This window comes from Siniperca chuatsi, linkage group LG22 (genome assembly GCF_020085105.1).
Source record: "Siniperca chuatsi isolate FFG_IHB_CAS linkage group LG22, ASM2008510v1, whole genome shotgun sequence".
In the NCBI taxonomy this organism is placed as follows: Eukaryota; Metazoa; Chordata; class Actinopteri; order Centrarchiformes; family Sinipercidae; genus Siniperca; species Siniperca chuatsi.
This window is the reverse complement of record NC_058063.1, coordinates 7,001,595-7,017,138: the sequence shown is the minus strand read 5'-3', so window position 1 is coordinate 7,017,138 and position 15,544 is coordinate 7,001,595. Positions and strand designations below refer to the sequence as shown.

Genomic DNA, 15,544 nt, shown 5'->3' with positions numbered 1-15,544 from the left:
TTATGTGCAGGAGGGGTCTGACACTTGAGAGATTAAAGATAATCTCATGCAAAGATAACCATTTCGGTCTGGCAGGCACGCAGTATTGAGTTTGCATTTCACACAACATCTTGCTCCTGTATCAATAATTCCTGCATTGCCCTTCCAAATCAGCATGTCAGATTGCTGAAGCATGAACGCAAACACAGTAGGAACCTTCGCAGTGTATCCACAGAGCAGACATTGATATGCATAAATGCATGCAGCTACATGTGCTTGACGCACACCACCTCTAAACACATTTCTCACCCTCATACTGGCTTCGCTGTGTGTCTCTCTCTTTCAAAGGAAAATGCCATCCATCATATAGGATGCATGGGGCGAAAGATTACTCACATTTCTCCCAGTAATGGCCAAATTGCACTGGATGGCTCTCATATTTGGGAGATAGCTGCGGCTTTCTCTTTGCATACAAATGACAAAGTCTCCCTCTCAATTTGTTTTCTCCTTGACTCAAAGAATGTGATGAGAGAGTCACAGATAGGGCGATTAAAGAAGAAAATGAAACTGATGCCACCGGAGTAGTGAAGAGAGAGACATGTAAAGACACTGGGAATAAATTTACAAAATCACAAGAGGAGAAAAATAAGATCCAGTCCTACCTAATGCCCATCCAGCGACAGACTGCAGTGACATAGTAATAATCTGGGAGAATTTAATACTTTACCATTATCTCTTAGTTGAATCAAATTCAGTAAAACACTTGGAGTAGCTGCTGGTACGTCTGACTAATTTTATCACCTTTCAACTTCTGTTTAGCCAGAATATTGAAACCACTTAATTTCTAGGTAGAGACACACTCAGACGTCGATAATAATTCACTCATTGAGGAAAACTGTGTGGAAAACCTGAGGCAGGAAATATGTCGTCGTTTTCTATTCCAAATAAGTTTGGCTAACCTGGGACTTTGTTTAAAATGGTTTTCTTGTCAGAAATGTTGCTGTGTTCCCAGATCTTAGCAACTAACTTGGTGAGGACAATGTTATTTTTACAAATATGAATGATTGACAAACAAAATTATCATTTAACTCCTTACCACTGCTCAGTATGGGCACCGGAATATAAAGCAAAGAAACACACTCCTGTCACACACTGGTTTCCTGGCAGCTTCATGGATCTCTGGTAATAGTCACATTTTAGATTGAATTTCGTTATCCACTTGTAGCAAAAACACTGATGAACTCAATAAAGATGCATTGAAAAGCAAACACTTAAGGTAATTACATGCAAATGAAAACCTGTCATCATTGTAAAGACTGTGTAAGTGCTCCGAAAAACAACACAGTAATGTCCTTTACAAAAGAAACAAAACAAATCAAAGTGAGGCAGCTGATTTTGAAATGGCTTCCAGCAGCCCACTCTCTCTTGAGCTAATGAAATATCTAATGCACTTAGTTTCCTTTAGTTAGCACCTGCCTCCTTAGAGGCATGTTCCTCCTCTCCAAGCTAAATTACTTGGTCTCAATGGAGCGAGACAGAGCGCAGTGAGTAACAAAGAGGAGAAGTCGAGTGTATTTTCAGGAAAAGGATGACGAGCTCGTGCTGGAGAGCTGAGGTGACAGATGATACTCTTATTTTTTAAAAACCTGGCTATGGCAGGCTCTGACAGCGACCTGAGCAGACACGTCACAGTACACTTACTGCACTCTGCCTGTAAAGCCACCTTAACTGCTTTCCAAATCCCTCACTTTCACTGTGCTATGTCTGGTGGTAATAGCTCAAAAGTGCATCATAACCATGCCTTTTCCTACCAAAACACTCTGTAAAGGCATTTTCCTTTTTACAATCCTTGTTCTTTGCGGAATGAATTATACAGCTGCGAAATAGACATCTAGAGGTTGGAGGCGCTGGGCGAGGGCATGCAGTTAAAATGAAGAATTGTGAGGTGCGTTTCTGTGTCAATAAAAATGCCAGATCTGTATCTGATTTGCATGCTTGTTCCTATCTCTGCATTCTCTCTCATAAAGGCATTTCTATGAGAGTTACTGGCAAAGTATAACTTTGAGACCAAATGCAGGACTTAGTGGCCAAATAAATAACAGAGTGGTTGTCACATGGTGAGAACGTCAAAGGTGGTGCAAGACCATAAATCTATTTAAAGTATAACGTTGTGAAGATTTGCCTGTTGACCTGATATGACTGCTAAAACAGAAAGAAATACAGAACTCTCACTGCTTGTAATAAGTAGATGCTGATAGCATTTTGTGACCTTCATCTAATTAAATTTTAATTATCATGCAGTTACTTGACAAGGTGTGAAAGGTCTATAGGTAAATATTCACATCACAAACTTGTAAAACTAATTATTAGAACAATGAATTTTTTTGCTCATAAAAATGTTATCACTTTTTGCTTTTTGGTCTACAGTAATTTATCTTCTTGTCGATGAGAATTTCAGACAAAAATTGGTTTTCAGTTATAGTCGGCATAAAAAGAGGACAGGAGCATGTCCACAAAGAAAAATCAAATCAAATCTTCTAAAAATGCAGTGACAATAATGCAGACAAAAAAACTACACGTCATACAAATGAAATGCCCCTTTTAAACTAAATTCATTGTTTGTGTAAAAATATTGGTGACATGAATGCAGTGCTTTTTTTTTTGGTGGAGGAGGGTTGAAGTGTGATGGTTTGCGTTCCTTTTATGAAACCTTGGCTTTCAAGGAAAGCAAAACAATTACACAATCAAGAGCGTTTAGACAGGATTAATCAACAAAGGAAATCCATAAGAAAGTGAGCTCTCGTGATCAACGCCTGGGCTGGTTGTCATTAGATTGATGCATTCTACTGATGTCATCCATCGCCAGCTTAATCGGTTCAGAAAAGAGAAGACGAGTCTGCTGAGTGAAATCGATTTGCATGTGTGCACAAATTACTGTTTTGTGTTTGGTGGGATGGCGGGGAGCAAAAGGGAAAATTTGATGACCTTAGATTGAATATATTATTGTGGCACCTGATATCTTCAGAGTAACGTGAATGTCTCATTGCTATAGGAGCATATGCAAACTGTGTGTGTGTGTGTGTCTGAGCGATTTTGTTGACATAAAGAAGGTAACCAGGTCACTCACCGAGCACACCAAGCCGGTAGTTCATGGTCACCACAATCACGTTGCCGTAGGCGGCCAGGACGCTGGCGTCAAACATGTTTCCGGTGCCTTCCATGTAGGAGCCTCCGTGAATAAACAGCATCACCGGCTTCTTCCTGCGGTCACGAATATCTACACACACACACACACACACACACACACACGCGCACACACAAAGAGGAGAAAGCAGGGAATGGAGAGCAAAAAAGAAAAAAAAAAGTCAGTAACTGTATTTATGCCTCTCATATTCTCTTTGATCACATATTGTGTTAGACCATAATATACTGAGCAAACACCAAATTGCTCTGCTGGAAGAAAATACAGTACAGTATCAGAGCCTAAGAACTGCACTATTCCCTGCAGCTGGATGTCAGCTCTTAAAAATGAGCTTGAGGTAATTTAGATTTCAGGCAATGATTCCAGCAACAGGCAATAACAAGAGAAACCACTACAAGAATCTAATCAAACGTTTCCTGGTGATTATAAGCAATAATGCTAGAAGAAAACCACTGGGTAGTGTAACATATTAGAGCTAACCTGTATATCTCTGCCTCTGACAGTCTTTATTTCACACAGAGGCCCAGATTGACCAACACTGGTGCGATCTTAAGCGCAGCGCACAAGAAACTGCATGTGCAATTGATCCCTCCTGTGCAAGGTTTACTAAATTGAAGCACGAAAACGAGGGCAGACACAGGTAATTAGTTCTAACTGAGAATGTACAAATGTGAGGACAAAACAATGTGTACAACAGCTCTTTTGCTGTGAGAGCACGAAGCGTTGGTGTCAAAGTTCGCCGCAAAGAGTTCTCTGCTGCAAAGAAGAAATGTGTAAAAAGGCACTCTGGGACGACACAGCAAACACACTGACAGCAACCACAAGTGCAATTTGCAGGTAAAAAAGCACCAGTATGACATGAGGATTCGTATTAAAACCAAGCCTGCAAGGAGTAAAGCTGATGTCTGAAGAACATTCTGTGTGCAATCAACAGATAATAAAAGGCCACTGGCTCTTAATATTTCATGTCTGCTATGAATTTCCATAATTTCCTCATTTTATTTTGCACCTTGGAACTCCCATAAATGCAAATTGCAACTCGCCCCGAGCTGCAGGGACAGCTGTGTCACCCTATTTCTAGGTCAATTCCCCCGTGGGGAATCTCTAGAAAACACAGTTTTCTTGGATGCTATCATTTTGCACCGGCACAAATTGTTAGTGGATTCTGCCTTGACGGAAAAAAATGGAAAGATAACTGAAACATTCCATGTGAAAATGCCATTTCTATCACTGGAAAACATGACACAAAGTTTAGGTTTAGGGTTGATTCTTTTAATCCCTTTAGCAAGTACTGTAATCAACAGAGTAAGTCTTAGATTGTTATTTTTCTTAAAATCAGTGATTTCATTTATTGTGAGTTGTAATTTTCTTGATATAATGGAGTTATTCTGCTTTTTAGATACATTTTATTTATTCATTTTTTCTTGAACGTGTTTGAAAAGAGCTAAATCACTAGGAATCGTGTTTCCACTTCAACAACTGTTTACTTAGGTCAACTGAATTGGCATTTATTAAAACTATGATGACCAGGGACGTGCACAGACCTTTTGAGGGCCTGTTGCTCTAAGCTGAAAAAAGGGCAACCCCCTTTTTTCGAGCTGGTTTTAAGCGTCACACTGCCATCTATCAATTTGATTGGAAAAGAGGTGTACCTGTGTGGTGATCACACCGTTTCAACATGGCACAATGGCCCCTCATTTAATGACTTGTTTATGACAGCACAAGCTTTGTAAAGCATTCAGACTTTGAGGAAACATTTTTGAAACCAAAAAAGTGAAATCCACAATATTCAAATTTCAAACATAAACTCTTTGAACTCAAAAATTTTGATAGTAGTAAGTACATGCAAATTTACATAATAAACATTTCTGTCTATGAAATTTCCAGAGACAATAATATAAAGACAAAATGCTATCATTCGTTTCAAGCCAATTCCATTTTCCATTTTCATCTTAAATTTAATGATTAGAATCAGAATTAACAATACCATTGTCCCCAGCATTTTCCATTTAGAATTACTTGGACATTAACTACTATTTAAAATAGAAAGCGCCTTATATATACTTTGCTGGTTCAACAATTAACATAATATAGGCAATTTTTCACCATGATGCAAATGTGACAAGCCGCGCATTGTTTGGAAGCATATGTGGAGATTTTTATTCACAGGGCATCCGTTTGGTTATACCATTCATTGTTAATCATTACCACAACTGCAAAAAGACTCACCGGAGCCCTCACACATGCCTATCAAAAAGTAATAAACGTTTGGATGATATGGTGATTTAATTCAGTCTAACTTTAGCAATTATGGGATACTCGCTAACAGCATAAATAAAAACTTTTTTTTTTCCTCCAGAGGTGCAGCTCAGCCAAAGAGGGGCAAATGGGCTGTTGCTCGGGCAACTTTAGCCCGCGTCCTTGCTGATGACATTTTGATCAATTCTGGCATCGTTCTTTAAAAAAATGCATGCACGACATTTCAAATTACATCCAGTCAATGTCAGACAACATACGACTACTACTACTACAGCGCTGTGTGAACGCAGGATGGTCCTTGATGGGCCCTCGTTGGCCTTTGAACCAGTCTCCCAGCTGACTGAGAAACGATACTCCTGCCTGCCAGGAGACTACGGTAGCATATGGCACACAAGACTTAGAACTGTGGCACAGTGACAGCCCCTGTTGGCTTCTCTGTGTGTGTGTGTGTGTGTGTGTGTGTGTGTGTGTGTGTGTGTGTGTATGCCTGGGGATATGAGAGAGCAGTAGTGCAGAACAAGCACACAAATAACCACTACAGCATCCTTATGTTATAAGGGAAGAAAGATGGAGGTTGTTTGGCTCCCTTTGAAACCTGCTTATATACAGTATATGTACATAGATATGTGAAATACCTTCTGAAACATGTTTCACACGGAACGCACACCCTAAAACACCAGTGATACCACTAGGGTATCACACGCACATACACCGTATACTTAAAACACAGCCATGACACTAAAACCGGTGCATCAGCCAGGCAGACACACTCACACTGGGGAGAGAGAAATTTACAGGCAGCTGCAATGGAGAGTCGCTATGGCAACTGCTTCAATTTGACTTGTTCCTCCCTCTCTTCTCTCTCTCTCTCTCTCTCTCTGAGGCTCTCACTCCCCCAACATGAGCCACTCTCACGTGGAAGTCTCATTGACTGTTGCCGTGGCAACATATTGCTCTTGTGCATCTCTAACCCCGTGATGCCCTCCGCCACGTCTCTACCTGAATCTCATTTCATTAGTGGCAAATGACCACATACACACTTCCTATACACACACATCTCTGTATTCTGCATCAGGAGATGAAGACTGACAGCCACTGGCATCTTGGGAGACAGAATGCAGATGCACTGATGTACCCACCCACACCCACATAAGAAATAAACACACACACCAAACAGGCTGTCACAGTTGACCTGTAGACTTTGTGTCCATGGATCAGTTACAGGGCGGATTGTTCCGGCACAGTGACAGACAGGAGTGTGGCCCTCAGGGGTTACAAGCTCTCTCTCTTCCTGTCTCAGGCTTTCTGTCCATCTCTGCCTCTGGCTTTATTGTGTTTCTACCACAACACAAGTTTAGCATGCAATGCCCACATATGGGCGGGTGGTTAGGTTCCCAGCCTCAGAAGTATTCACATGTGATCCCCCATGTGGGATGAACTCCTTTTAAAGCTTACAAAAAACACCAAGCAACCTAGGGTCACATCATTTATCTCTTAAAAACATGACGACCACAACATAAGAGCAGTACATTTCAATGACTTCAAACATGACATCTCATCATTTAGGTTCCAGGGCACTGAAAAGGTGACTCTGCCAGAGAGAGGTGGTAATATTGATGAAACATTTAATAGAAGAGAAGTATACTGGATATTAAATTTGCAAACTTTATCCCCCAAAGGATTGAACGCTGAGATACTACGGCAGTTCACGCTCTGAGGAGTTTTGGGATTCTATAGACCTATTTATGGTACACTCAAAATACAAAAAGCACATATGACAACTTGGAATGACTTATGAAAGCTGCAAGGCCGATGTTTTCATTCATGAGACGTGCAATTTCGATAAATATTCTTGTAAATAGAGTTTATTGTGTGTCGTAGTGTTTCACTTGTTCCTGTCTTTCTCTTTCTTTTTCTTACATGTAGAATATATTGTGACAGATTGTAAACATGTCGCTTTCAATTACTGAGAGACACTCCCACAGGAGAATAATTGTCCCACACCTGTGCACACAGAATGGGCGGAGCATTATCTATTTAAGATCAATGTTTTCAGAATTGTTTAAAACACTCTTGACGAAGGTCCAGAGGGACCGAAACGTTAGTATGATCAATAAATTGTGATGCTGAGCAAGAGTAGTGTGCGGGGGCTTTTTTTCTCAAGACAGAAGTGATACTTTCCGACGCACCCGCATCTGAGATAGTTGGATGTGTGAATATCTCCTTTGAAAAAAAATCTCTTAAAAGCATGCAAATGTTATGCAGCAAGGTGCTTCAAAAAACAGAATAGGCACTACATGACAATGGAATGTCCTGTATACCATGGCCAGGCAGTTTGGGAAATGGGACTGTGTCCAGAATATACATACAAAGCCAAAACAAAGCCTAGACATCCTATGCTAGATTATCAGCAGATGGTAAAAACTTCCACACAGACTTGAGCTGATGCTGTACAGGGAGAGGCTTAGTCATAGTGACATGGCAAGGCAGGCACTGATTTGTGTTGTACTACTGTTTACATGTCTAACTAAAGGGACAGCAGGACTATAGCAACAGGTCAACATAACGTGAATTTCAAATTGTTTTGCTAGTCAGTGGTGGAAAGTGATTTTTCTTAATTGAGTATTTCCATTTATGCCACTTTACTTCCACTCCTCTACATTTCAGAAATAATATACTTTTCACTCCACTAAATTATCAGCTGTAGTTACTAATTTGTAATTGATATCAGCCACACTGATCACTGATGATTCTCCCCCAGTCGCATCAGAGTTTTATTTTTAGTGTTACAGTGTTAAGTTGCGGCTTCACAATAAAAGCCTTTTATGTGTGAAATAGTAGTTTTCCATTTGCATTACATTTAAAAAATCAGAATACTCCCACCACTGCTGCTAGTAAACTCTGTATGAATATATACATGAATTACTACTGACAAGAAATACTTAATAGCTGACAGTCAGGCTCTGTTCCGTTCTCACTCAGAACTATAACAGCACCTCAACAACAACAGAAAACACTTAAGACAAAGAAGAAACGATGATTAACTAAAAACCCAAATTGAAAAGGTGAACAAAATCAAATAACCAAACAATGCCACTGAAAACACTAGCTCTGCTCAGCACACACAAACAACAACAAAGACAAAACAAGATGGCAGAGAGCAGCTGAGGGCTGGTACCCTGAGGAGCTTAGCACGGCTGCTGATCCTTTCAAGCAGAACGGAGACAATGAGACGATTAGGCCTAAACTTGTGTTGAGTGTTCCAGTTTAGCACACCGCCCACCGTTGCCCTCAGAGACGCCACCCTCTGGTCTCCTGATGAGACGTGGGCCTTCGTCTCCACTGCATTATCAACTGACTGATTAGTCATGGGGATGGAGCGTGGTCTGCTGCGCTGTGCACGTCACTGTCGGGTGTTGATTTTATGAGAATTGATGTTTGCTGTCAGTAAACACTGACAGATCCAGCAGAGAGGGAGAGGAAAGATTGATATGCACTTAAGTGGTACAGCTAAATTTCAGGGCGTAACTGAAGGGATAACAGATGAAAATCCTTAGATTGTAAAGTCTACATTAATATTTTTCTTGTTCACTTTTTAGTAACGGCGGAGGCTAAACCAAGGATTAACCTCAACCACATCCTGTCTAACTTGGCTTTCCTGGGAGCTACAACAGCAGGGAGATGCGTGAAGGCTCAGTGTGGAGGACACAGCATTTAAAAAGCATATATTACTTACAGAACACAAAGCGCAGCAGCTTGCTGAGATATCATCTTCCCATATGTTAAACTAAGCATGGAGAGATGGAAGCGTAAGGCCCTCTCCTTACAGAGAGCCAGAATTAAAAAGATATTGAATGATGTTGGGGTGAAATGACAACTCAAAGTGGAATAAAGCAGCATACAGAATTGTATGCCTTCTCCAAATTAGCATTTACATTTCTCCCATATAGGCTTGACTTATGTGTATTTTTGCACCATTTCTATTTTCATTTTCATTCGTAAGGATAGGCCAACAAGTGTGTGTGTGTGTGCACAAGCACGTGTGGGTGTGAGGTGGAGATAAATACTGACCTTTTACGCTGAGGTTCCAAGCTGTAATAATAGGGAAATTGCTCAAAGCAAATGATGAACTGTCATCTGTGTGCAAATACACAGAGGGTCTTTGTACTAGTGGTCCAATTAACAGAAAGGTTACAGAGTGGTGAAAATATTGCAACAGTGTAATGGATGGAATACATTTGTGCATATTTTTGAATTTCTGAGACCTGTAATTTTAGTCATGATGGATTGAAATTATTACAAACAGTTTATCTTCTATGTGCAAGTCAAGCTGTTTAAGAAGCTTTACTCTAAATATGCAAGACATCCTCCTCATTAAGAAAACATTTATTGAAGAACTGATGCTTGAGACCAAAGCCAAGCTACAACCCTAAAAAAATAAATAAAGCCAGTAGTCACCAAGGATCACGTACTGCAGACAGGGTGAATATGATTGTACTGCCATGTAACTGTGTGGCTGTCTGTCTCAAATGTGTGTGTCTCTGTGTGTGTGTGTGTGTGTGTGTGTGGGTCAGCAGGAGGTCAATGGCAGGCTGATGTGATAGAGGGCTGGAGGTGGAGACAGACACGGGGTGATGAATGGGATGTGATGAGATGCACAGCAGCAGAGCTGGCCTATAGGCCACCGAGCAGGGCTAAGGCTTAATCGTTAGAGCACAATGGATCAAGGCAAAGGCCGTACTGATTGCATCTGGGACATGTGTGTGTGTGTGTGCGTGTGTGTGTGTGTGTGTGTGTGTGCGTGTGTGTGTGTGTGTGTCCGTGCACTGGTATTATAATACTTGTGAGAACCAGTTGGACTTCTGGATATGAGGAATTTTCATGGATAGTGAAGACATTTCACTACTGCCTAACTTTAATTACTTTTCCCCCCCTCACATTACATTTTTGGCAAGAATGTAATTACAATATTTGTGTTTTTGCATGTTTTTACCCATTAACAACACTCATTAACACACACATTGATGAACGTGTCTTTCCTGTTGTAACTTCCACGCAGCCAGGTTCCATCTAACGTCAATACAGAATGAAAATCAACTAGCAGAGATGTGAAAGTTGCTTTAGAAGGCACTGGTTTAAAATCTCTTCCCTGATGGTGAATTCAAGTGCTCACGGAAAGCTTTGACATTCAAGACTTGAGGGTCAGCTGCTAGATAGTAATGCATTTACAAAATGTGTTTTCAGAAAATCAAACCCAACATACAAACCACAGAATCAAACAAGAACTTATCCTGTAGGATATTGTGAATTTTCTTGCATTCAAAGGTGGCAGCTGACTCTCGAGTGTCGGTCCCAGTGTACTGTACTCTCAACACCCTGAGCAAAGTGTGCATAATTATATGAAGATAATTAACAATTATACTGCCTCGTAAAAGATTATTTTTTAGCTTTTGCTTGCATCAGACAGGTCTACTGCAACACTATTAAAACCCTACAACACACCTGTTTTGACACATCATTTGACACTATAAAAGCCTGTGGTAACACTTAATGCATTTGTCCACTGCTTTCCATTTTGTGCATTGACATGTGGTTTGTGCCTGCATGTGACAGTTTAATGTGATAATTATATTAGGTGGACTAGATCCATTCACTAACAGAAAAGCTTTGCCCAGTGTGTGCTTGTAGATATCCATGGACATATATATACAGTACCTGTACAGTGCAGCCAATTGGATAGTGATGGACATAAATTTGAGTTTGTTGACGGCACTGACAGTTACATATGTGTGACCAAGGGGCTAATGCAAACCATTGACAAGGGCTTTGTGTTTATGTGGTACATCTGTATTAAAAGCCTGAATACTTAATTTGCCTTGCATTGTGTGAGTCACAAAGTAATCATGTCACAAAAAAGAAACGATTCCGAGTGTAATTTCATGATGTTCATCAATTAAAAGAAATTATAGAGAAGCTAAAAGCTCTACTACTTCCCCACTGGTCAGTGCACAGACTGAGGAAATGCACACATACACACATGCACAGTCAGCACACACCCAGTGCTGCTCCTGTAGTCTCTGTTCTCGCTGTCTGCCTGAGCTTATAACACTGGGGCTGTGGGGACCAGCATGGAGTGTGGATGATCCTAGCTGATGTACTGTTTGTACTCTGTCTACACCAACTTCACTGCCTGCGACTGCGAGCAAACACCCACCTCACAGCTCAATATGCTTCCAGAGACCAGACCAGCAACCCCTCCAGGCCAAAAATAAGCAAACAGCTCGTGTTCAAAGGTATCAGATATATCTACAGTATCTAACTAGTACTGTATAACAATTATCACAGCTATTATATATATATATATATATATATATATATATATATATATATATATATATATATATATATATATATATATATATATATATAAATGTTGCTCAAAATTAAGGTTAAGCAAGGTTAAATGTCAAGAAAGCAAATTTCCAAACCCAGAAAAGTAGTCAACACACACAAAAAAGGGACAAAAACGTTCTTTGTCAAGCAATTAGATGCAGCAAGCTAGTTATTATTGTGGTTGTTGCAACGCGCCGAGCATCTGCACCTTTTACTCCTTTGTATTTTGAGCTCAACACCTTCTGCGTCTACTTTCCCTTGCCCAAATCAGACAGCAATGCTTCTTCTTTCCCTCAGCAGATTAAGTGTGGGCGAGGTAAAGAGGAGCAGAGTTAGGGAGAGAGAGAGAAAAAAGACGAGTAGGACCACTGGGAATAAGAATAGCCGCCCTGGCCTGTCTTACAACAACATGCTCTTATTAGACTCAATAACATCTCCAAAAACACAAGCACCCTCTCCAATTTTCTCTCCATCTATCGCTCTTTCACCACCTCTCTGCCTCTCACTCTTGCCACCAGCAAGTGCTCTCTCCTCTTCCTATCTCGCCTCTTGTTGCTCTCAATCTATCTCACATTCTTTATCTTTCACTCTTTACACTCGTCCTCAAGCAGCCGCCACCCTGGCCTCTCTCATCTTCTCCAATTGTTTGTTTTCTGATCTCCATTTTTTCTGTGATACCCCCTTTCTTTTCATCTCTCGCTCCCTCTCCCCTCTCCCTCTGTCTTAATCTACCACTGGCTAGCATCTTGCTGTGAGAGTCTATTTGTAACCTCTCTCATACCTCGGCTAGAAGCCCAGCATGTTCAAGCTACTTGTTATTTATTCCAAATTGCACTGAGTAGTCTTGCTTTTCTCTTTCTTTGTTTCGCTCTCTCTCTCTCTCTATCTCTTTATCTTCATCTATCTTTCTCTCGCTTCTCTGTCATAGGATTTCTACTGTTAAATTATACCCTCCCCCCTTCTCTCTCCCATCTGTTATAAATAATGGTTGGATTAGGCTGACTTTTTGTTTTGCTCACTATTAGGGAGCGGATCAATTCCACAAATTGAGTGGATGGGGAAGCGAACACACACACACACACACACACACACACACACACACACACACACATCCAGGCAAACAGCCCCTCTGTCCTCCAAAATGCCACAGTGACAAAGACGACACAAACACAGGCATTGTCCTTGTTTTCCCACTGCTGCCTCTCTCTTTCCCTCTCAGAACAGTCTTCTTCTCTTCCATTTTCCACATCCCTTTCTTTCAGCCTTAAGCCTTTTGGACTTCAGTTGACCCCTCTCCTCTTACTTCCTCCCTTCCTTTCCGTTCCGTTCCTTTTGCTTTTCTTTATCTTCACATTCTTTATGCTTGACTGTAACAAAACCCTAATTTTTCAGAGTCTGTGTTTGTTTGACTGCAGGTTTATAGTGTTTTAAGATAACAAACTCTTAACAATTACTGAGTCTTGTTTGAAGTACCATGTAAACACAACAACACACTTTTGCACACAAAATTGCTCCTAAAAAGATTAATACAATAATCCAAAATCATTACTCATGGTGACACTATGATCCATTTAACACCACACTTTTAAAATTAGCATTACAATTGGTGCATTTGTGGCCATTTTGTGTCTGCTTTGTGACACAGCTTTTGCCATAAAATATATCTTATCCATGCGCCTAAAACTATCCCAACTCCTTATTGCTTAAAGACAATTCTTACTCCTTATAACGCTCACTCCTTATTTATTAAAAACTATCCCAACTCCTTATTGCTTAAAGACAATTCTTACTCCTTATAACACTCACTCCTTATTTATTAAAAACTATCCTAACTCCTTATTGCTTGAAACTATTTTAACTCCACATTGCTTAAAACTATCCAAGCACCTTATTGCATGAAAACCATCCTCAATTCTAGATACTTAAAGACTATGCTTACGCCCCTTTGCTTAATACTATACAGTAGAAACTCCTTATTGCTTAAAGACTATTCTTACTCCTTATAATGCTAACTCCTTATTTATGAAAAACTATCCTAACTCTTGTATATCTAGCATTTTGTGCGTGTAAACTATTTCCCTCTTTCCTCACAAGAATATAAAGAAGAAATACTCTAAATTGAGGACATTTTAACAGTTCCATCCACAAGAAGGTTAATTAGGTTAGGGCTTGAGTTAAGGGTTAAATTTAAAATGAGCATTAGGATCTGGTTTGAGTAAGAAGTGTGGCGGTGAAACAAACCTGAACGGGTTTTAGGTTTAACACTATTGTGCTGAATTACTTGTATCACCAATGCATATGATGCATTAAGGAACAAGCGTAAGGAATGACTGTCAATGGAAGGCTCTCAAGCAATCATATATACTCATCAAATATAAATGCTTTCTTTCCTTTGCATTTGCACATTTGTGTATTTCCATGAATAAAATGTAATCAAACGCTCCTGCTCATCTAACTCCTCATCCATCCTCGTGCAACCTCTCATTATTCCCAGTCCACCTCCCTCCTTCCCCCTCTCTCGGCCTCTCTGCCCTCGCCACTTCCCTCTCTCCTATAACGATCTTACCATTACTGGGGCTACCGTTCCAGCCCTGGTTTCACGGGGTGTCTGGGGTCTAATTGGGATTGAATAAGTGTGTGTGTTGCTGTGAGGCCTGGTATCCAGGGGCATCCCCCCTATTGAGATGTACTCTGAGTGAGTCTTTACATACTAAAACACATACTCAAGCATCTTACAGCCACACTTTAACACGTTTCGACATACATACAGTACTTGCACAAAAGTGTTATACACATGCAAATACATGCATGTTTGAGTTTTTTTGTCTATACTGAAATTGTGCTTATTTTTTAATAAACTTTTACTTTTGAGTAAACTTAAACTCCCATTGCAGCAATATGTAAAACTGAGAATGACTGCAACCTTGAAGACACGTGGTTTCACAAGAAAAGACTCTAGCATCACAATTTGAAAAAACTTCCTCAGTCATTTTGCCTTTTCTGTTCAAACCACACAAGGATGTAATGTGATGCCAGTAAATATTAAGAAAACTCAATGCCTCCCAGTCATTTGCTGAGCAACTATATCAGTAATCAGAGTTGTGAGCATCCATTTGCGAGATACGTGAGGTGACTGGTCTGTTTACATCTCTTTAAGTTTGTTACATTAAACATTTCAGGGGAGTGCATGTCTTTAGCTTTTAAATTGTGTGTGAGATTGGCGAGTCTTTCTAATGAATGAGCTGTATTGTACTGTACCAGTGTGGTTTTAATGAAGACTTTCTGGTGGTTTTCTAATTTAGCTCTCCTTTTTCTGGTATTCTGGTACTTCTGGTCTGAGTAGTTTGATTGTAGGTTTTATAGCTTTTATATCTGTTTTGTTATGTCACAATTGCTATGTGTAATATAAACGTAATGTGTCTAACTTCAGTTAAAATGTAATACTCCTCACCTTGGAGGTAGCCCCATTTTAGCATTCTGGTATAGGGGACTGCAGATGAAAATTAGTCAGTCTTGGCAATTTCTGGCACATTTACATTCAAAATGTAACTAAAAAATGTATACTACCCCCGATAAACAGATAAATACAAATTAAATTCAGCGTTCTGCACATTTCCATGGTTGTACCTATATATGTTTTGATTAATTGTTCAACAGCTTGTTTTTATTTTACTAACATAAGAACATGCGAGAGACACACACAAACACAAA

At 40.1% G+C, this 15,544-nt stretch overlaps 1 protein-coding gene across 2 annotated transcripts in view; it reads right to left on the bottom strand.

The window, feature by feature from the left end:
* The window catches only part of nlgn2a (neuroligin 2a), a 185,081-nt gene that overhangs the window by 64,467 nt on the left and 105,070 nt on the right, over nt 1-15,544 (bottom strand). For both annotated transcript variants that reach the window (XM_044182805.1, XM_044182806.1), the window contains one exon: nt 3,107-3,256. In XM_044182805.1, coding sequence (XP_044038740.1) covers nt 3,107-3,256 — 150 coding nt within the window. The remainder of the gene's footprint in view (nt 1-3,106; nt 3,257-15,544) is intronic.